Source organism: Ursus americanus, chromosome 1, assembly GCF_024610735.1.
Source record: "Ursus americanus isolate L20-20 chromosome 1, mUrsAme1.1.p, whole genome shotgun sequence".
Taxonomy (NCBI): domain Eukaryota; kingdom Metazoa; phylum Chordata; class Mammalia; order Carnivora; family Ursidae; genus Ursus; species Ursus americanus.
Genome location: NC_142127.1, coordinates 106,215,865 through 106,241,084, shown reverse-complemented (window position 1 = coordinate 106,241,084; position 25,220 = coordinate 106,215,865). Strand labels below are relative to the sequence as shown.

Below are 25,220 nucleotides of genomic sequence, written 5' to 3'. Positions count from 1 at the left end.
TCTTTTTTCCGGAGACATTCACTTTGCAGCTGGAAGTCTGTACTCCTGACCCCCTCCCCCATGTGGCCCGCCCCCCGCCCCGCCGCTGCGGCCACCACCAGGCTCTTTCCGACCACGCACATTCTGGAACGGGCATCTTTGGGGCCCTTCTGCGTAGCTGTCTGTGGCCGCGGGCCACCCCGAGTCCCCGAGCAGCTTCCCCCGAGCGCGGACGGGCGAGCGGGAGGCCGGGAAGTGGCCGACCCGGGTGCCAGGAGAAACCATAGAGTCGGCGGTCCTCCGGCGTCTAGATGCACCACGGCCGGGCGCGCACCGGAAGACGCGTCAGGCGGGCCGGAAGTGGGCCGGGGACGCGGGAGGCGCCGCAGGAGAGATGAAGCCGGCGGTGGACGAGATGTTCCCCGAGGGCGCCGGGCCTTACGTGGACCTGGACGAGGTGAGGCGGGCCGAGGCGGGCCGGGGCGGGCGAGTCAGTGGCGCCCTCCAGCCCGCGGGCGGGGGGCCGGGACGTGGCCCCCGGGGAGCGCGACGGATGACAGGCTGGCGCTTGAGCCTCTGCTCGGCGACGTGGGGAAGAGGGTGGGCTTTGCTGCGGACTGCGTGCTGCCGGGGTCCTGAAATAGGTTTTATGCGGAGGGAGGCACCGCTAGAGCGAGGCTGGAAGCGGCCTTCGGCACAGGGAGCTGGGTGGGGGTGGGGGGGGCGTGTTTGGCAGGTGCGTGCTTTGCACAGTGACCCCGGTCTCTCAGGCGATTATGCAGGGCTAGCAGGTGGTCTCGCGTTTTTGTCTCACTGTTTCGTGACCACGGGGTGATCTCGGCCGATGTAGGTGTTCTGTGAGCTGGTGGAACCCCAGCCCAGTTCTGGGTGTCAGGTCCGCTGCCTAATGTCAGGGCCTCATTTTCTCTTTCTCAAAGCTTAGGGGGACAGACCTTGTCTCTGTGCTCGCTGAGATTAGGGTATGACAGAGAGAGGCGGATTGCGTGGAATGTTGGAGGTGCCTGATAGAAGCACCCTCCTGGCTTTGGGGTGGCCCAGCACAGGCTTGCTGACTGTAGGTGAATGCTGAAGGGCATGCTGGTGTTTGCTAAGGAGACGGGCTGCAGGAAGAAGGCCTGGAAGGAGTGGAGCCTTGAAGGGAAGGGCAGGTCCTGCAGTTCAACAGCAGGCTGTAAGGTGTCTGAGCCTGGGGAGAGATTGCAGCTGGAAAAGTTGTCAGGGGTGGAGCATGAAGTGGCCTGTAGCTGTTCTGGGACAGGTGGTCTCTCTGCACCCCACTCCTGACAGGCAAACCCCAGCTTCTCCCCGGTTTCTCCGTTCTTTGTTAAAGTCACTGTCGGAGGCAGTGTGGAATCGCTGGAGGGCATTGCGGTGGGGGGCAGAAAGCTTCCCGGCAGGTCACTCTGAGAGTTTGGGGACTGGGTTTGGAGGGGAAAGAGTGGATTACTGCTTCCAGGGGCCTTGAGGAGGGTCTGAATGAAGGCAGCACCTGCGGATGGAAGTAGGGACAGACTAAACATAGTAGCGAGCGGTGGCTTCTGCATGGCTTGCTGTGATCATGGGGAAGGGAGGCAGGTTGAGAAGAGAGAAGTCTGAGAATCCTGGACTTTTCTCTCGGGTTTGGACTACTGAGAGCAGCCAGGAAAAGGAACATGGGAGATGCTCAGCTACTCCAGAGCCAGGAAAGGTCAGAGCAGACAGCCTTGGAAAGTCGGGGATCAGGGCAGCAGCAGGGACCTGTGGGCAGAGGTCTCTGCTCTGACCATCCCTGGGTGGCTCCACAGACACCCCAAATGCTGGACGCATCAGATTGCCTGGCGGTGGTTTTACTGCCACCGTAAACTGCTGCAGTGGGGGGTGCTGTAATGCCACCTGCAGCAGAACCCGGGGTCAGCAGGTCAGTTTCCCAAGGGAAATGGTGTCATTCTCAGAAGGAGCAGGGGGCAATGCAGAGTAGGGAAGTCATCAGCACAGTTTTGCACATGTTTGGGGCTTCTGTGGTAGCCTCTTCTAGGGAATCAGAACCTCTGCTCAAGGTTTACAGAGAAGTGGTGGTGGTTGGGGCAACAGCAGGATTCTGTTTAAAAAACAGGAGGAATCGAGGAAGGTAAGACCCAAGGAGATCTTCAGAATAATTCCTTGGAATGCTGCCTCTCCCACCCACTTCGTTTGCCTGAATTTTGTCAAATTAAATTTTGACTCCAGCCTGGGCGCCTTTCCATCCCTTGCCTTCCTCTGCCACAGAGTGGAGTGGGCCCTGTAAGGCGCTGTCCCTGTTCTCCCGGAGAAGAGCACTGACACCACGTCACCTTTCCCTTCCCAGGCAGGAGGCAGCACGGGGCTCCTGATGGACTTGGCAGCCAATGAGAAGGCAGTTCATGCAGACTTTTTTAATGGTAAGGATGCTGGGAATGGGGATTCCAGTTTGAATCTGAGTGTTTCTTGTGTGTGTGTTAAACAGTGGAGTACTTTGTGCCATGACTGACTGGGGTCATGGAACAGGAAAGGCCAGATGCAGTGTGGTTTGTACAGAACGACAACACGGCTGTTAGCACCGGCATCAGCGCTGTGTGTCACAAGACAGAACAGTGTAAAATTGCTCCCAGTCTTGCCTTCCAGTAGTTGAGCTTGAGCTGTGGCCGTGCTTTTGGCCCCTGAACCTGTTGCAGAGGCTGGTCTGTTGCTCGTGACCTGAGACATGGGTGTAGGAACCCCGTCCGGCTTTCTCATCTCTGCTGTCAGGAGACGGCTGGTTTTCCTTCCTTCCCTGTGTGCCGCTGGGTTCTGGTCTCTTGGCCCCCTCCGCAGTGACAACCACCTTTCCCCGCCCTTTCTCTGAAAGCGGGACTCGTTTGTATTGAAGAGCTTCTGTGCTGCTTCCCAAGAACATGGACAGTAAGCAGTGAAAAACCAACTGTGCGACACCGTCCCACGTGCCACAGGGCTGTTTCTCCTGCTGTCTTCTGATTTCCCGAGGCCTTGTTCCTACAGATTATATTCTTACTAAAGGTTCAAATCATGAGCGGGAACACAAGACAGGTGTTGTTAGGAGACTCCCTTTGTCATCCTCCTTTCGTCCAAGGTGCCTGCCACTACAGAGAACTATCACTAGTTAGTGGCAGCTGGGACACTAGCGGGCCACACTGGTTTGACGCACCAAATCTCCCTGGAGCCCAAATCCATATTATTTTATGTGGCATCTTTTCGGCAAGTTGTTGCCTAAAAAGAGAAGCCAGGCTGCTTAATTAGGTGCCATCTTCCAGGGAGCCTGGCTGCTCCCCTGAGGCGACATCCGGACTGCCACCGGCCTTGAGGATGGGGAAAGCCTTTCTCAGCCTTTCTCTAAGGTCTCCGGAGCCACCCTGTGAAAGCCCTCACTCACGTGGGGTCCTCTTGGGTCCTCACCTTGGGCAGGGCAGGGCGATGTCTAACACCACCCAACCCGCTCCCACATGTGATGATCTCCTTCAAGGTCCCACGCGTCCTCTGGGTTTACAGACTGTTGGCTGTGTTCCAGTGTTCAAGTTCATGTGGTTTCTGAAAATAGCCCTAATAGCCCTGCCAAAAGGGTATCTGGGAGGCACCTGGGCTGCCCTGCCGAGGGAGTGTGAGCAACATAAGCAGTGTGGGGCCTTCCTCCCTCTGGGTCAGGGCTGGAAAGGGAAAGAACGCAGAGGAACTTGGTGCTGCATTGGTCTGCCCACCGACAGAGTTCACACAGCACGTGCTGCCCCATCAGGTTGTGGCAGCCCCATGTGTTCAGAAAGCCACTTACTGTGAGAAAGCCACGAGTGCTTTGGATAGAGTTTCTCCTGAGTCCTTCTTGTTCATGGAGCAGAGCTTCTGACCTCTGGTCCCCCCGGGCACTGGGGTTCAGACCATGAACAAGGCTTGCTGTCTTCACTCACTGTGTTTGATAAAGTAGGGGAGTGTTAGACAAGGCAGCATGCAGGGACAGCTGTGACGAGAGCCCTGGCAGAGGTGGGTGGTTTTATTTCTAGGAGCACATCAGGGGCAGTGTCGGGGGCGGGGGTGTGAGGAGTTAGCTGGGGCTAGGGGCTGGGGGAGGAGAAAGTGCACAGAGCTGTAGGAGCACAGGCCAGCCCTGCTGCGGTGGGACCACCCACGTCAGTGCTGAGCAGAGGTGGTTAGGACACCACCCTCCCAGATGGTCTGTGACAGCTGGCATGCGGAGACGCCACCAGGGCCTCCCACTCACCTCCTTCTAGCTCACTGTTTATCCTGCACAGTTTGAACTCGTGGGACTGAGAGGACCCTCAGTTTTCCTTTCCCCATCGTGAGAGCGGGGCATGCCCGTGGTAGACGGTTTAGGAAACCCATAGACAAGTAAACAGAAGGGCACAGTGACCCTGACTGCCATCCATCGCAGTAAATAGCACGCTGTGAGGGTGTGGCCCTTCTTCTAGTGGGAGGGGCTCGGACTGTCTCTCAAGCATGACCATGGGTTGGACTCCCTTAAAGACAGCCGTTCTTGCATGGCCCTGCTCTTCTAGCACCTTCCTCCTGCCTGGCCCCCGCATTCTCATGCTTTCCTGGGATTTCTGGCTGCCTCACCTCCGCCTCGCCTCCACCTCCATGCATTTTCTTAAGGTTGTCACCTAAATGGAAGAATAAAGATGTCTTCTACGCCACTGTCCTCTTGGATGATACAAACTGCTGGATAAAATCGTGTCTGTCATGGGAAGAGTCCTTTATTTAGACCATTTCCTGCTCTTTCTCTATTTTGAATGACTGTAATTCTTTTTGAAGTTATTTTCTTGGTTGTTTACCTTGTGCCCCGTTAATACGCGGTTTTGTTCGTTTACATAGATTTTGAAGACCTGTTTGATGATGATGATATCCAGTGAGACGCCGTCCAACCGCGCGTGTGGTCTTGCCTGTTGCGAGGTGGTGTGGCAGAGCGCCTCAGGGGACAATTTCAGATGGTCCTAAAGAACTCGTGGACGTTACTTGAAATTAGGAGATTGTTAACCAAGGAAGAGAAGGATGGTTTTAACTATCTGCATGAGGCCCGCTGATCTCTGAATGTGACCAACTTATGTCCTTCAATTAAAAAGCGATGCCATCATTTGCAGGGTAATTTTAATTCTTGGATTTTTGAGCAAATGTTACAATCCCTAAAAGCCCCTGTGCGTACGTGTGGGTGCGTGTGTGTGTTGACTTAGTGAATGAAACACATTTGTCAGCTTATAAATACGCCATGTGCTTTTTTCCTGAACGCGTATTGAGTAATTGTGAGGCTCACAGCCTGCGAAGTGGTGTTCGTGTTAGGTCAGTGAGCAGTGTGAGGCATGCGGGGGGCCCTCCTCGTGGCACTCTGTTAAGACCTTACTGTGGTGGGCAGGTGTGCGTGGCACGTTTCCCCCACCACCGTTGGGCCTCACATCGCCTGCCTAAGCCCCAGAGCAGCTGCCGTCCCGAGACCTGAGGCTCTGAGACTCAGGACAGCTAGACAGTGACCCTGACAGAGGTGCCTTTCTCGTGAGAATGCATGTTGGGCCATTCCAGAGGGAATGTAACGTGGAGGGGATTAAAAGGTGTTTTTGTCTTTCTACCTGGCCCAGCTCAGCAATAGATAATGGCTATAAAAATTAAGATTCCTATTTCATGTTGATCTCAAAGCGAAGAGTGTTTCTTTGACCAGGAAACGCCCACGACACAGGACTGCTGCAGTCCCCATATTTTAGAGTTAAGCAGGGCCCATGCCGACCTCCCCCTGGGAGAATGTGCTGAATAGCCTCACCCTGATGGCCTGAAGACACGTGAAGTCTGAAACCGGAGGTGACGTCACCTCTGCTGTGATCTTGTGAGTGGCGTGCGGGTTTGCAGTCTGTGGCTGAGACGGTGCTCCTGTCCTGAGGGCACGACAGCCCAGGCCCTGGGAGAACTAGTCAGGCACGCTTCCCTGAGCCGGAGCGAGAACAGGGTCACTGCCCGGTGACGGGACAGACGTGCTCTGTGGTGTCGGAGGCCCCTTCCTCTGAGGCTCGGCCTGGGCCGGGACTCAGGGCTGCCTCTGTGTCAGAGACTCAGAACGACAGGCTTCCCCACAGGCAGGCTGCACGCTGTCTGCGTTCTGAGAGTGGCTTTCTCAGGTTTAGCTTTCTCACGAGCAGTTTTTACCATTTCCTAAGTGGGTTCCTCAGAACAGGCCCACAGGTGTCTGTGGGGATCACCAGGTATTGGGGTGAGTTCTTCGGCGGTTACCCTACAGTCCTCGTCTGTTAAGGTTCGCAACAGAGTCCCGTGAGGCTTGTGCTGCGCTGTTTTAGGGCTGGCCCTGGCTCAGCCCCACAGCGGCCCCTCTGTTGCGTGTCACGAGGAGCTGTGGGCCCTGCCCAAACGCCTCACTTCTTGGGCCTCCATTCCTTGCTGGCCAACAAGGCCCTTGGTCCCTGAGGTGCCTCTTGGTTCTTGGATCTCTGCTTTTCAGCAGGAGCGAGTGACTTGAGGTGAAGGGAGGGGAACCGAGCACAGGAGCTCGATGGCACCGTGGGCCCCGGTGAGGAGTTGGCGTGAGGACCCCACAGGGCTCTGTGTGAGCCTTAGAATTCCAGACTGCTCTGGTCCAGGCAGCTCTGGGAATGGTAATCCCCGTGTGTGTTGCATGCGGTGAGACCTGGTTAAGCACTTGAGCTGTAGAGCACCCTGGGCCTCGGGACCGTGAGGCCCAGAGACAGAATTTGCACCTCTTCCCTCGCTCATGCGGCTGCGCCTGGATCCATCCCCATGGGGGAGCGGCGGGTGCGTTAGGAGACAGATGGCAGCTCCTGCTTATTTCTGTGCCTGTGCTGACTCCTTTGGCAAACTCTTTCTGTTGTTAGTAATATATTTTCATTGATAGTGACAAAAACACACTTTTTCTCACTTCTTATACCTAATTGCCTTGATCACGGGGACGTATGTGCCCATCTCTGCCACATTTAAAAATGCTGTGGAAGTTACGCCACAGTTGACCCCAGGCCCGGCTGCCAGCCAAGTTGTGGGACATGAGGAGGTGAGGCACAGCTGGGCTGGAATGGCTGCTGGCTCCTTGGAGAACTGGCTGAGGGTGAGGAAGACCTCTGGGAGCAGGGAGGAGACTCTTCAGTGAGGACAGGAGGGAGCTTACGCCCCAGCACCTGGAGAGTGGGAGCAGGGATTTGTTGGCAGGCTGGAAGGACGGGTGAGGGGAGGACAGCTGCCCTGGGCTCAGGGACCATGGACAAGGCCGCCTCCTGGCTTCCTCTGTACAGGCTTCTTTGGCCAGGTGGAAACAGGGTTCTGATGGTGCTGGCTCTATCTGTCCTGGTGTTCCCCCTCCTGGGGGTTGTGTCCCTGAGAAGGCCTCCAGTTGGCGCACCCACCCTTGGTCCCGTCCCCTGGGACTACTCAAAGCCCCGCAGTTGGGGAAGCACCTTTCTGTACAGGGGAAGGCATCTGAGGGACGGCCACTGCTCCAAGGCTGTGGTGGGGTCTTTGGGGAAATTTGTGCTAACGGTAACTGTTTCAGAATCCTCGGGATCCGAAGCTGCTTGTTCTTGGATGTGAGGATGCTAGCAAGAGGGAGCCCTTTCTAGCCCTTGTGACCAACCACGTGGGCGTAGGGCTTGGGAAGCAACTGGAGAGTAAGATTGTGTCCGTGTTTCACACTCTCGCAGGACTGCAGTCAGGGCCTCTGAAGGGACCGTCTCTTCTCCCAGCCCTCAGTGTCTCCTGGGCAGGGGCGGCGTTCGCCCCACGCAGCCTTGGTCCTGGCCCTTCGTTGGAGCAGAGACCTGCCTGTGGCCTTCATCTGGACTCCTGGATACCGCCAGGGAGGGGGCAGGCCTCTGAGCTCTTGCACAGATTTTAGTAATATTTGTTCTAGTTCTGTGAGAAATGATCCACTGTTGGGTATTTACTCAAAGAAAACGAAAACACTGGGGTGCCGGGTGGCTCAGTCGTTAAGCGTCTGCCTTCGGCTCAGGGCGTAATTCTGGCGTTACGGGATCGAGCCCCACATCAGGCTCCTCCACTGGGGGCCTGCTTCTTCCTCTCCCACTCCCCCTGCTTGTGTTCCCTCTCTCGCTGGCTGTCTCTCTCTGTCAAATAAATAAATAAAATCTTTAAAAAAAAAAAGAAAACAAAAACACTGATCTGAAGGTACATGCAGTCCATGTTTATTGCAGCATTATTTACAATAGCAAAGACATGGAAGCAGCTGGGTGCCCATCAACAAATGAGTGGATAGGGAAGGGGTGTGTGTGTGTGTGTGCGCGCGCGCTCATACACACATGCATGTGCAATGGAATATTACTCGCCGTAACAAAGGATGAGATCTGGCCATTTGCCACAACATGGGTGGACCTAGAGGGTGTTACTCTAAGTGAAATAAGAGAAAGACGGATACCATATGATTTCACCTGTATGTGGAATCGAAAACACAAAATAAATGATGAAACAAAAAGACACAGACCTATAAACACGGAAGACACGCTGGTTGCTGCCAGAGGGGAGGTGCTGCTTGCAGCTCTGCGGGGAGGCGGGAGTGAAGGGCGCAGCGTGGGGAGCAGTCGGTGATCCTGTGATGGTGTCTGGTGACATGGTAGCGATGCTACGTTGTGCACCTGAAACGAATGTGATATCACGTGTCAACTACACTTCAGTAAAGATAATAAATCTAAATAAATAATGGTGTGTTTGATATGCAAGGGACTTTGAAAATAGCCAAGTCCTGGGTCCTGCTGGAGAGGGAAGGAAAGCAGCCCGGAAAGGTTCTGCGCCCTGGCCCAGTGTCCACACTCGACACCTCGTGGGGCCCAGCACACCTCAAGGCAGGGGCACGGCTACGCGCACAGCCAGACACAGGGCGGGGGAGAGGCTGGGACGTGGTGCTGGGAAACCTGGATTCCTGTTGGTCTTCAAGTCACGCCTGGCTAGAGAGACGCTGCCCTGACGGACCCCTGACCCAGAATCCTGGAGGTGGGACAGGCCAGACATCACCTGGACCCCACAGGCCTAGCCAAATGGAAACTGCTGTCCCCTTGCCTCCAGAAAGTGCAGGCTGCACTGACCCTGCCTGGGGACAGGCCAGAGGCTTCGAGGGGCCTGGGTAAGACTCTAGGCCTTGGATTCCTGGTGCCAGGGTGCATGCCTGCACTTTGGAGAGAGCTCCCCATTCCTGCTCTGGGGGCAACAGGCCATGTGGCAACCCTCCCTGCTGCCCACCCCCACCCAGTTCATTAGATCATTAGACGGGGGGTGAACCGTGGCCCAGAGGCTGCCCAGAGAGAAGACAGACCCTGTGGCCAGCGGGGCTCCAGGCTGAGCTGCAAGGCTGTGGACTCGGATGTTGGTGGGGCCAGTCCAGCCGTGTGTGAGATGCGCGACAGAGGAAACAGGCGTCAGGCAGGAGGGACAGGTAACCGAGCAGCTGTGCTGACAGCACAGCCACGGGTCTTCCAGGCCTGAGGATTTCCAGCCCTGCAGGCCCAAGACTGCAAGAGATGGGGTCCTCACATCAGCCCCAGGTGACCTCCTAGACTTGGTGTCCTGGGGTGCCTTGGGATCAGAGCATTGTGCAAACACATCCCAGTGCAGGGGCTGCCTGCCACACGGCCCATGGGGGACGGGACCGGAGCGCGTGCTCCATGCACTGCTTGGTCAGGAGACAGAGGCGGGGGCACATGGAGCACAGATGGCATCACCAGGCTCCCTGGAGCTGCTCGTCCCCTGGGTGGTCCTGGGACAACTGGAGTCTCTGTGCCTGAGCCTGTGAAATGGGGGTGCTGAGCCTGAGTGACCCCGAGTCACACCTGGGACAGCCCCCTGCGCATGTGGCAATGCAAGCTACCGGTGCCGTGAGCACATTCGTGGGCCGCAGGAGCGCTGTGTCCTCTGTCCTCGGCTCCCCCCTCTCTCCTGAGTTCCTGTACTTGGAGTCACCGTCTGCTCGCAGCACACGGATTCGCCCCAGGTCGCACGGCTCTCGGGAGGCTCCAGACCCGCGTCCTGGACTCCGGCTGCATTCTCTCTCCCCAGAGATCACAGACAAGGCCGGGGGACAGACGGTGGATTTGGAAGGAGCCACAGGAACCGTGCATCACAGACAAAGGGCCGAAGTGCTGATACCTACCAACGTAGGGCACTTGTGCCAAATGGCAGATGAAGCCACGCATCAGACGATGATGGGCACGCGGGACCCAGAAGACGACTCACAGAACCAACGGCCAGTGGCAGTAAATCGTTACAGGTACTCAAAGTCTCCCAAAGCTGGTAGGATGTCAACTAAGGCAGCAAGACATCACTTTGCCCACTAGACGGGCAAACATTTAAGAAACTTTCATTTTTACTTGAAGTATAGCTGATGTAGGCTATCAGTGTCGGACGTACGACATAGTGATCGGAGGTTCTGTCCAGGAGTCAGCGCTCCCCACGCAGTGTGACGACAGTATCGTTGGCCACACTCCCGACACCGTACTTTCCACCCGTGACTCGCTATTCTGTAACCGGAAGTTTGTGCCTCTTCATCCCCTCCCCATCTGCCCGCCCCGCCCCACCCCTCTAGCTACCACCAGCTTGTTCTCTGTATTTGTGGGTCTGAGTCTGCTTTTTGTTTGTTTATTCATTTATTTTTTTGGATTTCACATAAATAAGTGAAATCATAGGGTAGTTGTCTTTCTCTGACTTGTTTCACTTAACATAATACCCTCTAGCTTCATCGAGGTCATTGCAAATAGCAAGATCTCATTCTTTTGTATGGCTGAGTGATGTTCCATTGTGTGTGTGTGTGTGTGTGTGTGCGTGCACAGGCGTGGGTGAGTGGTGTGGACCGTGAGAGTGTGTGTGTGTGTGGGAAAGGTGAGGTGCAGAGAGCTGGGTGCTGTTAGTGACACATTTATGCCTGTTCATCTGCTACATGGCATTTACCTTTTGTCGTGTGTGCAGAGTGTACCTATGTGTGTATACAGTTCCACACGCCTCCCGTGCACCCATCTCAGTGCGGCCGTGATCATGCAGCTGGGACATGCTCACACATGCGTGTGTGTGAGTGTGTCACAGAGGGTGGAGGAGCCTGTGAAAACAGTGTGAGGGCAGGTGCTGGGGCAGGTATAGGCCCCACTCTGGAGGGAGCCCCTGGGGTGAGCCCCGGATGGTGTGGGGGGCAGCACTCCGATGGCTTTCTTCCCGTCTCCTGGATCTGCCCCACGCTGGGGCGCACTCCAACTTTTTAGCTCCATGGTCGCCAGCTGAAGCAGAGAAAGAAGGTCCAGCCTTCAAGATCAAGTACCATTAAGTGATTTCGAGGCTGAGTCCCCAGAGCGTGGAGAAGCTGTCAGCGCCAGGGCCTGGCCGAGACCTGCGGGTGGGTGGGAGCTGCCTGAGGAAGAGGGTGTGCCGGGCTCTGCCAGGCATGGCGCCTGGGCCTTCATCTGCGGTCTGCCCCGCACGGCAGGGTTTTGTGCCCAGCGGCGATTTCGTCTATGCCGTGGCAGGACGGAGATGAATTTGCACAATTGGAAGGTCACTTGTGGGTCGGTAGACGGAGGCTTCCTACAGGACGGGACTTGTGTAGGGCTCGGGATGATCTGTCCTAGCTTGTACTCTTTGGATCGTGTTGTCGGTTTTGTTCTGTTTGGTTTTTCTTTTTACTCTTTCAACTTTAGATTTTGTTTTGCTGAGACTTAATTTATCCTGTCACTAGGAGGGCAGAATTCTGTCCCCCACTGTGCCCAGTGCAGTTAAGTAAATGTTGAAAGAACCTGCTAGAACTTTTGCTGAGACAGGAAAACCACCAGACCTGCTGTGAAAACAACATTTGGAACAGTTAGCTGTAGTTTTTCTTAGCGTCTTGCTGATGACCTTAACAATCCCACAGGATGGCATTCACTGAAAGGCAACTTGGAGCACAGCATTTATATTCTACCATTAAGTTCCCTGGGATGTTCCAGAGCGGCAGGGCGTGTGCCATTTGCATGAATAAACCGAGGCTCAGCAGGGTGATGACTCACCCAGACAGGACCTCTGAGGACAGGAAGAGCCCGGCTTTGTCCTGGAGATGTCCGGCACGGCGACCATGCTCGGGGCACTCAGGTGCAGGTCTCAGTTCTACGCTCTGAGATGTGTGACCTTGGGAAAAACTTCCCTGCCTCTGTTTCCCATCTAGAGAGACGTCTAGCTCAAGACAAAATTAAGTATTTCTGCTTGACAGAAGATGCCATTGAGGAATAATCAAGCTGCTGACTGAGGAATATTAACAGTACATTTAACTGACAAAGGACTCGTGTTCAAAATACATAAAGAGCTTCTACAAATCAGCAATAAAACCATGAACAACCTAATGAAACATGGGAACAGAACATTTATAAAAGGAGGTATGCAAATGACCAGTGGCCACCTAAAAAGATGCTCGCCGTCGTCAGTCAGGGTGATGGTGACGGGATGGGATCTCACACTTGCTTCAATGGCCACAGTCTAAAATGACAACTGAAGATATCAGGGTCCTCAAGGTGAGTAGGAGAGGGAACATCAGGAGAGGGAGAGGAGAGTGGCCTGGGTGTGTGCAGGGTCCGGAGGCAGGACTCTGCTGGTGGGCGATCCAGCCTGCCAGTCTGGGCAGTGGCTTGGCAGTGCCGTAGAAGGCTAAGCCTGCATCTCGCCTACAGACCATCTGTCTGCAAGCTGCACCTTCAGCGTTTGCCTAAGAGAGATGAGGACTGTGTGCACCAAACGGAACAGAGAGGCTTGTGCAGGAGTATTCCACACCGTGGCCCCACGCGGGATGCTGACCCAAGTGCGCTCAGCGGCGGGGCGCGCCCCACAGTGAGAACGCAGGCGGACAGCAGCATGGTGCTGAGAGAAAGCAGCCAGACGCAGAGGAGCCCGTAATCAGGACTTCATGTATGTGAAGTCCGGGTGCAGACAAAGCTCATACAGGAGGGCGCAGGTTAGACGCAGGGGTGGGGTCGACTGGGAGTGAAAGGTGACATTTTGGTGGGGATGGAATTTTCTTCCTTGTCTGCAGCTGGTCGTTACATGGTTGCATTTAATTGTCAGTACCCATCAAACTGAACACTTAGGTCTGTGCACTTGATTATACGTCAGTCACCCCTCAGTAATTTTTTTAACAGGCAGTGTTACTACCCTGCTTGGGCGGCCATGGCAGACACCGCACGCCGGGCGGCTTCGGCAGCAGGAACCTCTCTTCTCACAGTCTGGAGGCAGGACGTCCAAGACCAGGGTGCTGCCAGGACAGGGTTTCTGCTGAGACCGCTCTCGTAGGCGTGCAGATGGCTGTCTCCTTGTGTCCTCATGTGGCCTCGTCCCCGTGAGTGCCTGGTGTCTCCTCCTCCTCCCATAAGGACACCAGGCCTATGGGACTGGGGACCCACCCTTAGACCTCATTTAACTTCAGCCGTATCCTCAGAGGCCCCGTCTCCAAAAACAGTCATGTGGGGGTGCTGGGCTTCAACCTGTGAACTTTGGGGGAATCAATTCAGTTCATAACAAAGAGAGTTTTTAAAAGGGAAAAATAACACCTACCTTGCAGAGTGGTTGTACGGATTGCACAACGGAGGTAAGACCTGAGCCGGAGCCCCACGCACGCTAAATAAGAGGGAGCTTTCATCATCACAGTTTGCTTTGGAAGGCCATGCTGTTTTGAATCCATTCTTAGGGACTGTTAACCAGGAACACGTGTGGGTCCTTGCTTGTCTGGCATGAAATCACTGGGGCAGGAAGGACCACTTTATCAATGGAATTCGCCTCTGCCTGTGCTTCTGTTCCGAGAGCTGCTTGCTGACCAAGGGCATTGCCCTCGATTGCAGATCAGAGGAAGGATGGTCGTCCAACCATATCTGGGTCTGGGCACCTTTGCCGCTCACCCCTAGAAGCAAAATGCAAGGAACTTGTTGAATCCTAGAACTGTGTTCTATGGAGAGATGTGGACATTTAAGGAAAGAGAAAGAAAGCAAACAGATTTATAATTTTGCCCTGCTCCAGATGTCTGTATTCACCTAAATAAGAAAAGAAGCTGTCCTTGTTCTAGTCACCAGGCAAAAACAAGAATTTTCAAGAGGTTCTTTCTTTGTAAGCAAACTTGTTGCCATATAGTTTACATGTAGTTCGAGGTACCCATTTTAAGAGTACAGGTGACGTTTTGGCAAATGTATGTATCCATATAACTCCTAACACATTCAAGATACATTTCCATTATCCCCAAACCCAAAACATCCCCTCCTACTTCTCTGTAGTCAGACCCCTCCACCTGCAACGTCTGACCTGCTTTCTGTAAATACGTTGTGCAATTCTAGCATCTCATACAAACACAGTCATACTCTCTTGCATCTAGTATATTTCGCTGAGATGACATTTTCAAGACTCATCCGTGCTGATCCATATATCAGCAGTTCATTCCTTATTGCTGAATACGATGCCATTGTATGGATATGCCGTAACTTTTTAGCTATGCACCTACAACAGACGTTTGAATTGTTTTCAGTTTTTGGGTACTGTGAATAAAGTTGGCATTGGCATTATGTACAAGTCTTTTTGCAGATGTGTTTCCATTTCTCTTGGTTATATATTTAGGAGTAGAACTGTGGAGGTCATATTGGAAACGTATGTTTGGCTTTACAAGAATCTGGTAAATGCTTTTCCAAGGTGGTTGTGTAAGTGTACGTCTCCAGTGGTGATGTACAGTTCCAGGGATTCCGCACGCTCTCCAGCATTTAACATTGTCAGAATTTTACTTAAAGCCCTGAAAGTGAATGTGTAATAGTAACCATCACGTTGTGGTCTTGATTTCTGTTTCCTTTATGACTTATGATGGTGAGTATCTTACTCGTTTATTGGCCATTTGTATATATTCTTTGGTGTAGTATCTATTAAAATGTTTGGCCCCCTGTTTTTGGAGGGTGTTTGTTGTCTTATCATTGATTTTTGAGAGTTCTTTTTTTTTTTTAAAAGATTTTATTTATTTATTTGACAGAGAGAGAGTGAGCGCACAAGCAGGGGGAGTGGCGGGCCGAGGGAGAGGGAGAAGCAGACTCCCCACCAAGTGGAGAACCCAATGCAGGGCTTGATCCCAGGACCCCGGGATCATGACTTGAGCCCAAGACAGACGCTTAACCAACTGAGCCACCCAGGTGCCCCATTTTTGAGAGTTCTTTATATAGTTTGCATACAAGTCTACAAGTCCTTTGCCAGGTATGTATGATAAAAATATCTTCCCCCCCTCTGCGGCTTGCCCTTCTTACCAGTGTCTTTGGAGGAGCAGAAATTTTAAATTTTGGTGGAGTCTATGTTTTTTTCCTTTATTTGGTTAGTATTTTTGGGTTTTGCAATCTTTGCCTACTGCAAGGTTGTGAAAATTTTCTCCTATTTTTTTCTAGAAGTTATATTGTTTTACATCTATGATCCATTTCAAATTAATATTTATGCACAGTAAAGGCAAGAGTTGAGGATCATTTTCTGTTTTCACAACAATGTCTAGTTTGTCCAACAATTGATTTCTATATTTGAAAGTAGTATCAAATAATCAGACTATTTTGTCTTTATCACTGTAGCTATATAGGAAGTCTTGAAGGCAGGTAGTATTAGTCCTCCAACTTTGTTTTTCTCCTTTGATATTTTGTTGTTTTCTCTGAGTCTTTTACCAGAAAATTTAGAATTGGTTTGTTATTATCCACAAAATAACTTGCTGTGATTTTGATTGGAATTGTATTGAATCTATAGACCAAGTTGGAAAAAACTGACATCTTGACAATAGTGAGTCTTCCTATCCATGAATATGGAATATCCCTCCATTCATCTAGTTCTCCTTTGTTTTCTTTCATCAGAAGTTTGTAGTTTTCCTCATATATATTTTGTACATGTTTTGTTAAATATATACCTGAGTATTTCTTTTTGTGGGGGGTGATAATGTAAGCAGTGATAATGTAAACAGTATCGTGTGTTCAGTTTCAAATTTCACTTGTTTATTGCTGACATACAGGAAAGAGATTTTCTTTTAAGTATTAACCTTATATCCTGCAACCTTGCTGTAATTGCTTATTAGTGCCAAGAGTTTTTTGTTGTTGATTCTTTGGGCTTTTGTAGGGATCGTTGTGTCATCTGTGAACAAAGTTTTATTTCTTCCTTCCCAATCAGGATGTCTTTTGTTTCCTTTTTTCTCCCCACCTTATTGAGTTTGCTACGACTCCAGCATGATTTTGAAAAGGAGTAGTGAGAGGGGGTATCCTTGTCTTGCTCCTGATCCGAGTGGGAAGGCTTCACATTTCACACCATTAAGTATGATGTTAGCTTAGGTTTCTTTTAGACAGTCCCTGTCAGGTTGAGGAAGTCCCTTTCATTTCTAATTTACTGATAGTTTTTTTTATCATAAATGGATGTTGGATTATGAAAAATGTTTTTTCTACACCTATCAATACGATTACATGACTTTCCTTCTTTAGCCTGTTGATTTGTTGTATTATATTATTTGACTTAAAATGTTTCATTAACCGTGCATACGTGGGATAAATCCCACTTGGTTGTGGTGTGTAATTATTTTTTACATTGTAGAATCAATTTGCTAATATTTTGTTGAGGATTTTCGTATCTTTGTTCATGACAGATGAGATATTGGTCTGTACTTTTTTTGTGATGTCTTCATCTGGTTTTGGTATTAGGGTATTCTGGCCTCATACAATGAATTGGGAAGTATCCCTCTGAGAGAGATTGTAGAGAATTGGTACAGTTTATTCTTTAAATGTTTGGTAGAATTCATCAGCATCTGGGGATTGATGCTTTCTGTTTTGTAAGGTTATCAATTATTGCTTTCAATTTCATTAAAAGATACAGGCATGTCCAGATTGTCAGTTTCTTCATGTGTGAGTTTTGGCAAATTGTTTTTCAAGAATTTGGTCCATTTCATTTAGGTTACCAACTTATTGGATATCAAGTTGTTTTAGTTTTCTTTTACTATCCTTTTAAAGTCCATGGATCTGTAGTGATTTCTTCTTTGTCTCTTCTGATGTTAATAATTTTTGTTCTCTCTGTTTTTCTTAGTCTGGTTAGAGGCTTATCAATTTCGTTGATCTTTTAAAAGTGACAGTTTTTGGTTTCATTGATTTCCTCTACTGTTTTTCTATTCTTAATTAATTTCTGCTCTAATTTTTATTATTTTTTCCTCCTGTTTAGTTTGGATATAATTAGTGCTTTCCCCCCCCCCCTATTTTTTCTAAGATGGAACCTTAGATGATTGACTGTAGATCTTTCTTTTACATTAATATATGCATTCAATTCTTTAAATTTCCCCCCTGAGCAGTACTTTCTGTGCACCCCACAAATTCTGGTGAGTTGTGTTTTCATTTTCACTTAGTTCAAAATATATTTAAATTTATTTTGAGATTTCTTCTTTAAGCCTTGTGTTATTTAGAAGTGTGTTTAAGATCCATGTATTTTGGGATTTTTAGCTATCTTTGTTATTGATTTCTAGTTTATTCCACTGGGGGCTGAGAGTAGACATTGTGTGATTTCTATTATTTTAAATTTGTTAAGTGTGTTTTATAGCCCAGAATGTAATCTATCTTGGTGAATGTTCCAAGCAATTTTGAGAACAATGTGCTTTCTACTGGTGCTGGATGAAGTAATCTATAGATGTATGTTATATCCAATAGACTGATAGCATTGTTGAGTTCAACCATGTCCTTACTAATTTTCTGCCAGTTGAATATGTCCATTTCTATTAGAGAGGTGTTAAGGTCTCCAACTATAGGGACGCCTGGGTGGCTTAGTCAGTTAAGTGTCTGCCTTCGGCTCAGGTCATGATCCCAGGATCCTGGAATTGAGCCCTGCATCAAGTCCCACATTGGGCTCCCTGCTCAGTGGGGAGTCTACTTCTCTCTCTGTTCCTACCTCCCCACTCGTACACTCTCTCTCTCAAATAAATAATAAAATAAAATCTTTTAAAAATTGAAGTCTCCAACTATAATAATAATGGATTCATCTGTTTCTCCTGGCAGTTCTACCAATTTTTGCCTCATGCAATTTGATGCTCTCCTGTTTGTTGCATACACATTAAAGATTGTTGTGTCTTCTTAGAGAACTGACCCCTTTATTATTGTGTAATGTCTGTCTTCATCCTTGATAACTTCCCTTACTATGAAGTCAGCTGTGTCTGAAATGAATACAGCTACTCCTGCTTTCTTTTGGTTAGTGTTAGCCTAGATTCTCCTTCTCCATTCATTTAATTTTAATCTATATTTTAAGTGGGATTTTTATAGACAGCATATAATTGGGTTTTGTTTTTTGATAATTCTGACAATCTATATAATTTAATTGGTGCATTTAGACCATTGACATTCAAAGTGATTATTGATATGTTTGGACTAATATTTACCATATTTGTTACTGTTTTCTGTTGTTCCCCTTGTTCTTTGTTCTTGTTTTTGTCTTCTACTCTTTTACTGCCTTTTCTTTTTCTTTTCTTAAATTTAAATTCGATTAGCCAACATATAGTACATTATTAGTTTTTGATGTAGTATTCAATGATTCATTACTTGCGTATAACACCCCAGTGCTCATCACATCATGTGCCCTCCTTAATGCCCATCACCAGTTATGCTATCCGCCCACCCACCTATCTGCAACTCTCAGTTTATTTCCTGGAGTCAAGAGTCTCTCATGGTTTGTCTCCCTCTCTTATTTCTTCTCACTCATTTTTCTCTCCCTTCCCCTATTGTGCTTTGTGCTATTCCTTAATTCCACATATGAGTGAAACCATATGATAATTGTCTTTCTCTGATTGACTTATTTCACTTAGCCTAATCCCCTCCAGTTCCATCCATGTCTATGTAAATGGTAGGTATTCATCCTTTCTGATGGCTGAGTGATATTCTATTGTATATATAGACCACATCTTCTTTATCCATTCATCTGTTTGAAGATAGCTCATCTCCTTCCACAGTTTGGCTATTGTGAATATTGTTGCTATGAACATTGGGATACATGGAATATTACTCAGCCATCAGAAAGGATGATTAACCAACATTTGCATCAACATAGATGGAACTGGAGGAGATTATGCTAAGTGAAGTAAGTCAGTCAGAGAAAGATAATTCTCATATGGTTTCACTTATTTGTGGAACATAAGGAATAGCATGGAGGACATTAGGAGAAGGAAGGGAAAAATAAAAGGGGGGGGATCAGAGGGAGAGATGAACCATGAGAGACTATGAACTCTGGGAAACAAACTGAGGGTTTTAGAGGGGAGGAGGGTGGAGGGACAGGCTAGCCCAGTGATGGGTATTAAGGAGGGCATGTATTGCATGGAGCACTGGATGTTATATGCAAGCAACGAATCATGGAACACTACATCAAAAACTAATGATGTACTGTATGGTGACTAACATAACATAATAAAAAAATTTTTTAAAAAGAGAAATATCTTTTGGACCTAGTATGGACAGTGGTTCTTTAAACATGCTGCAGAATGAAGTATCCATGAAGGAAATGACTGATAAACTAACTTTACTTAGTAAATTTAAGAACCTCCGTTAATAGAAAAAGTCTTAAATCAATACAAGTGCAGATGTGGAAGCCACAAAGAGGGAGAAGATATTTGCAAATCCTATAACTGGTGAAGGGCTCATATCCAGAATATAGACAAAATTTCTACAGTCAATATGAAAAAGAAAAACAATATAGTAGAAAAACTGAGAAAAACATATATACTTCCCCAAAAGGGCATCCAAATAGCTTCTGAATATATGAAAATCTGGTCAGCCCATTGGCCATTGGAAAAATGAAAATGAAAGCCACAATGATATGTGGCTGTCTACCCACCAGAATGACTAAAATTGATATGATAGACAACATGGCTTGTTTGTGATGATTGTGCAGCAACAGGAACTCTGAGGCACTATATTTGGGAACAAAGATTGCTGTAACATATTTGGAAAACTTGAGTTTGCCAAAAAAATGAACAATTCCACTCCTGAGAATGCCCAAAGGAATTAATTCACAGCAATAAATGAATAAACAAATCAATAAATGTATTTCATAATAGCATTATTTTGAAAGACAATAACTGGAAACAGCCCAAGTGTTCATCAACAGTAAGATGGATAAATTAAGGTGTCTTCATTTAATGAAATTTATATAGTAATGAAATTTAAAGAACTGCTATGATATACCATCACAAGGATTAACCTCACAGAGAGAATATTAGCACACAAAAAAAAAGCAAAAGAAGAAAAATTGTGTGGTTCTATTCATAGGAAGTTCACATCAGGCAAAATTAGAAAACTAATCTGGTGTGTTAGAGGGAGGATAGGTGTTAACCTCGCAGGGCAATGAGTAGAAGGAGGCAGGGGTATTGTAGAAACTGGGTAGGTTTCTTTCTTGACTTGGGTAGTGGTGATCTCCCTGAGTGCATATGATTTGATATATTTTCTGTAGATGCATAGAAATTATATGTTTATACTTCATGTCTCCCATTCTGTGACTAGGAAGGTGGATGTCACAGCTGGAGCTCTGGGTCATCTTTCCTAGTAACAGTGTCTTCCATGCCCTCGGTGTCATGAAGCAGAGCCCAAGGGAGCTCCTTCCCCTGAATGAAACCAATGCATTTGTCTCAGACCACCAACCTGACTCCTCTGTGAGAGAGGCCCTACCATCAGACCCGAACCGCTCCAGCCAAGCCTATTCCTAATGACACCAAACCCACCATGGGGAATGCCTTGGCCATGTATTACGTTATTATTTTAAACAGATCTCTCTGGCAATGGTATTGAAGATGGCAGCCCATTTATGAGAGGTAAATGCTCATGTCTGGCCAACAGGAGAGAGCAAGGCCCCGCATCTGGAGGACAGGAGGGTGGAGGTACTGTGTTTACAGACATTTTTTCCTTCCAAGTTTGATGAAGGTGCACAAACATCTGACTTCTCTCCCACTGAATCTCATGGATGGCCCAGAGAACCGTGATGAGTCATAGGCAGAAGACTCACCCCTGCCTTGATGCCCAGTGATGGCTCTGCCTAGTCTTCATGTGATTCAAGTCATTGCTCCTTCTCTGAACATTTAGAGTTTTGGGTGAAGAACATCCTTATTTGTGTATGCATTTCCCACTTAGTAAGCATCTGGTCCATTAAATGCTTTCAAGCAACATTGATTGAAAGAGTAAATGAATGAGTTTCTTAACATATTCAGTTCCATCTGGAAGTGAAAGAGGTTTGAGGGGGTCCTCACAGTTCAGTGTCTCTCTGAGGCCTCCATCCAGCCTGCAGAACACATTGTCTGCCTCCAGCACATCCTTCACATGGTTGTGTGTTTCTGGCCCAGCCTCCACAGGGCCTTCTTCACATCCTTGTTTCGCAGACTGTAGATGAGGGGATTGAGCATTGGGATGACCAGCGTGTAGAAGATAGAGACCACCTTGCCCTGCTCCATGGACTCAATTGCTCCTGGCTGGGCATACATGACAAAGACAGTCCCCATAAAGAGAGTCACTGCAGCCATGTGGGAGCCACAGGTGGAGAAGACCTTGCGTCTCCCAGTTACTGAGTGCATCCTCAGGATGGTCACTGTGATGTAGCCATAGGAGACAAGGACCACAAATGTCACACCCACAATGATGAGCCCACAGATGCCAAACAAGAGAAGTTCATTGATGGCTGTGTTGCCACAGGCAAGCTGGAGCAGGGGGGGAACATCGCAGAAGAAATGGTTGATGTGGTTGGAGCTGCAGAATGGGAGGTGGAATGTGAAGCTTGTCTGCACAACAGAGTTGAGGCAGCCTCCACAGTAGGTGCCTAGAACCAGGCGAATGCAGGCAGAATGGCACATGGTGATGGGGTAGCGCAAGGGGCTGCAGATGGCCATGAAGCGGTCATAGGCCATGACACCCAGGAGGAGCCCTTCAGTGGTGACCAGTAGGGAGAAAAAGAATAACTGGGTGACACAGCCTGCAAAGGTGATGACCTTGGATGGGGAGAAAAAGTTGGCCAGGGCATTGGGGGCTATGACAGATGAGTAGCACAGATCCAGGAAGGAGAGGTTCTTGAGGAAGAAGTACATTGGGGAGTGCAGGTGGGCATCCAGGGTGATAACCATGATCATGGTGACGTTCCCCAGCACAGTCACCATGTACAGGGCCAGGAACACAGCAAAGAGCAGGGCCTGGGTCTCCAGGCCACCCTCAAATCCCTCCAGCACAAAATCTTGAAAGTAGACCGTGGAGAGGTTTCCATTTCTGTGGGGTGGCATGAGCCTCAGTCCTCACCAGGAGAATTACAGCTCCAATATTGGCAGAATAAGTAGGTCAAGCTAAACTTCCTGCTGAAGACTGTTAAGAAAAGATAATCTACAACAAAAACTAAATCCAATTCAAGGTATAAGAGAGTTAATGATTTAGTAAAGAATTACTAAACAAAATTCAAGATAAACACAGAGGCCCAGGGATTTCATTACTGAGAGCTTCTTTTTCCCTTGAGACATAAGCCAATTTTGAAGAAGAAGTCTGAGAGGCCAGGTGGCTAAGCAGTGAGGGTTTTTTTATGTCTTATAAAGCTAATGCTGACAGTGGTTGGTTACTAGGAACCAGGCAGATGCACCATAAGAGTGAGTTAAATAAGGACTGGGTAGGCAGCTCAGCTTCTGACCATTTCAATCACTGAAATTGTATTAAGATGCGATCTGAGTGCTAGTGTCTCTGACACCTTGCAAAAATAAATATATCTCAAGAGGAAGACACATTATGCTATACCTCAGTGTTATCCACAAAAGTTTTATGTATATACTGCCAGGCACACAATTCAAAAATTGAGGAGTTCCTGCAATATGAATTAAAATAACAAAAAATAGGAAAACCCAAAGAGGTTGCAGATTTTGGAGTTAACACACACACAACTAATGAATCATTGAACATTATATCAAAAACTAGTAATATACTATATGTTGGCTAATTGAATTTAAATTTAAAGGACAAAAGATGAGACTAAGAATTTAGCAGAAATGGTGATGGGTAGTAAGGAGGGCATGTATTGCACGGTTAACTGGGTGTTGTACACAACTAATGAATCATCGAACTTTACATCAAAAACCAGGGATGTACTGTATGGTGAATAACATAATAAAAAATATTATTATAAAAAAAATTTTAGCAGAAATGTGTAAGTAATACAGAGAATAATATGTAACTTTTTATAACTACAATGACTAAAATTAGGAACTCAATGAATGAATTTTACAGATTAGAAATAGCTAAAGAGAAAATTTGTGAACTAGAATACAGATCAGTAGAAAATATTCAGAGTGAAGCATTAAGAGAAAAAGGATAGAAAAATCAGAAATGAAGTTAGAGACTGAAGATATAGAGACATACATAGTATGAGTTCCTAAAAAAAAAAGGAAAGAGATAAATAGGCTAAATCAGAACTTGAAGAGATAATGGCCAAGTATTATCTCAAACCAATGAAAGATATTATTCTACATATTCATTAACCCTACAAAATCAAAGCAGGATTTATACAAAGAACACCACGCTTAGACATATCATAATAAAAGTATTTAGAACCAAAATAAAGAGAAAAAATATTAGAAGCAGCCAGAGAAAGAAGACATAGTTTCTTCAGGGGCACCTGGAGTCCACTTGAGAATTTTTCTTCCTCTCGCACTGCCCCTCCCCGCTATAATAAGTAAATAAATTTTTTTTTAAAGAAGACATAGCTGCTTCAAAGTATCAACCTTAGAAGTAAGACTGACAGTTGGCTTACCAGATTAAAAATAATGGAAGCCAAAGTAAAAGGAATTACATTTTCCTTTGTTCAAAGAAAATAATTACCAACTAGAATTCTACATCTATCCAAAATATCTTTCAAGACCCAAAGTGAATTTAGCAATAATAATTTAAGACTTCAATACTCCACTTTCAATAGCAAATAGAACAACAAAACTAAATATCAGCAATAATTGATTTGAACATTATAAACCAAATAGACCTAACAGGCATATGTACAACACAGTGTATCCAACAATAGCAGAATACATTCTTCGCCAGTGCACATGGAACATTATCCTGGATAGATCGTATGTTAGTTCACAAAACAAGTCTCAATAAATTTTAAAAGATTTAAATTATACCAAGTATGTTCTCCAAACAAAGCGATGAAATCACAAATCAACAACATAAGGCAATTTACAAATATGTGGAAGCTAAACAACACATTTTTAAATCACCAATGGGTAAAAGAAGAAATCACAATGGAAATTATAAAGTATTTTGAGATTAATGAAAATGGGAACACAACATACCAAAACTTAGGAGATGCAATGAAAGAAGGACTCAGAAATTTATAGCTATAAACATCAACATTAAAAAAGATGTCAAATCAATAATTTAATTTTCCATCTTAGAAAAGAAAGTAGAAAAAGAATACAAAATTAAGCTCAAAGCAAATAGAAAGAATGAAATAATAAGATTAGAGAAGAGATAAATGAATTAGAGAAGAGTAAAATAATGCAGAAAATCAATGACACTAAAAGTTGGTTCTTTGAAAAGTTTAACTTGACAAACCTTTGGCTAGATTGACCAAAAAAAGTCAGAAGACTTAAATTTCTTTCTTTCTTTTTCTTTCTTTCTTTCTTTCTTTCTTTCTTTCTTTCTTTCTTTCTTTCTTTCTTTCTTCTTTCTCTTTCTTTCTTTCTTTCTTTCTTTCTTTCTTTCTTTCTTTCTTTCTCTCTTTCTTTCTCTTTCTTTCTTTCTTTCTTTCTTTCTTTCTTTCTTTCCTTCTTTCCTTCTTTCCTTCTTTCTTTCCTTTTACATTTAACTGCCTTTTATTTTTACCTGTGTAGTTATCTTTATCAGTGCTCTTTATTTCTCCATGCAGGTGTAAGTTACTCTCTAGTGTCCTTTCATTTCAGCTCAGACAATTCCGTTTAGTATTTCTTGTAGGTCTGATAGTACTAGTACCCTTTACAAAATATAGATTCTTTGGGATATAAATACTGAATTCTTCATAAGGAACGTTCCTTTTTTTTTTTTAAAGATTTTATTTATTTACTTGAGGCAGACAGAGAGCACAAGGGGGGAGGAGGATCAGAGGGAGAGGGAGAAGAAGACTTAAATTTCTAAAATCAGAAACAAAAGCAGAGACATGACTTCTGACCTTACAGAAATAAAAAGTATTATAAGAATATATTTGACAGTTGTTGCTAACACATTAGCTAGCCTAGAAGAAATGAACAAATTCCTGGA

General features: G+C 47.1%; 2 protein-coding genes across 2 annotated transcripts; one reads left to right on the top strand and one right to left on the bottom strand.

The window, feature by feature from the left end:
• Positions 1 to 281: 281 nt before the first annotated feature.
• On the top strand, positions 282 to 5,089 carry COPS9 (COP9 signalosome subunit 9). The gene is made up of 3 exons (XM_045793963.2): positions 282 to 436; positions 2,324 to 2,396; positions 4,831 to 5,089. The coding sequence occupies exons 1-3, from the start codon at positions 374 to 376 to the stop codon at positions 4,866 to 4,868; spliced, it is 174 nt and encodes a 57-aa protein (XP_045649919.1). The 5' UTR covers positions 282 to 373; the 3' UTR covers positions 4,869 to 5,089.
• Positions 5,090 to 21,280: 16,191 nt separating this feature from the next.
• LOC123790107 (olfactory receptor 9S13-like) lies at positions 21,281 to 22,231 on the bottom strand. The gene has a single exon (XM_045794202.2). The coding sequence runs from the start codon at positions 22,229 to 22,231 to the stop codon at positions 21,281 to 21,283; it is 951 nt and encodes a 316-aa protein (XP_045650158.2).
• Positions 22,232 to 25,220: the final 2,989 nt, after the last annotated feature.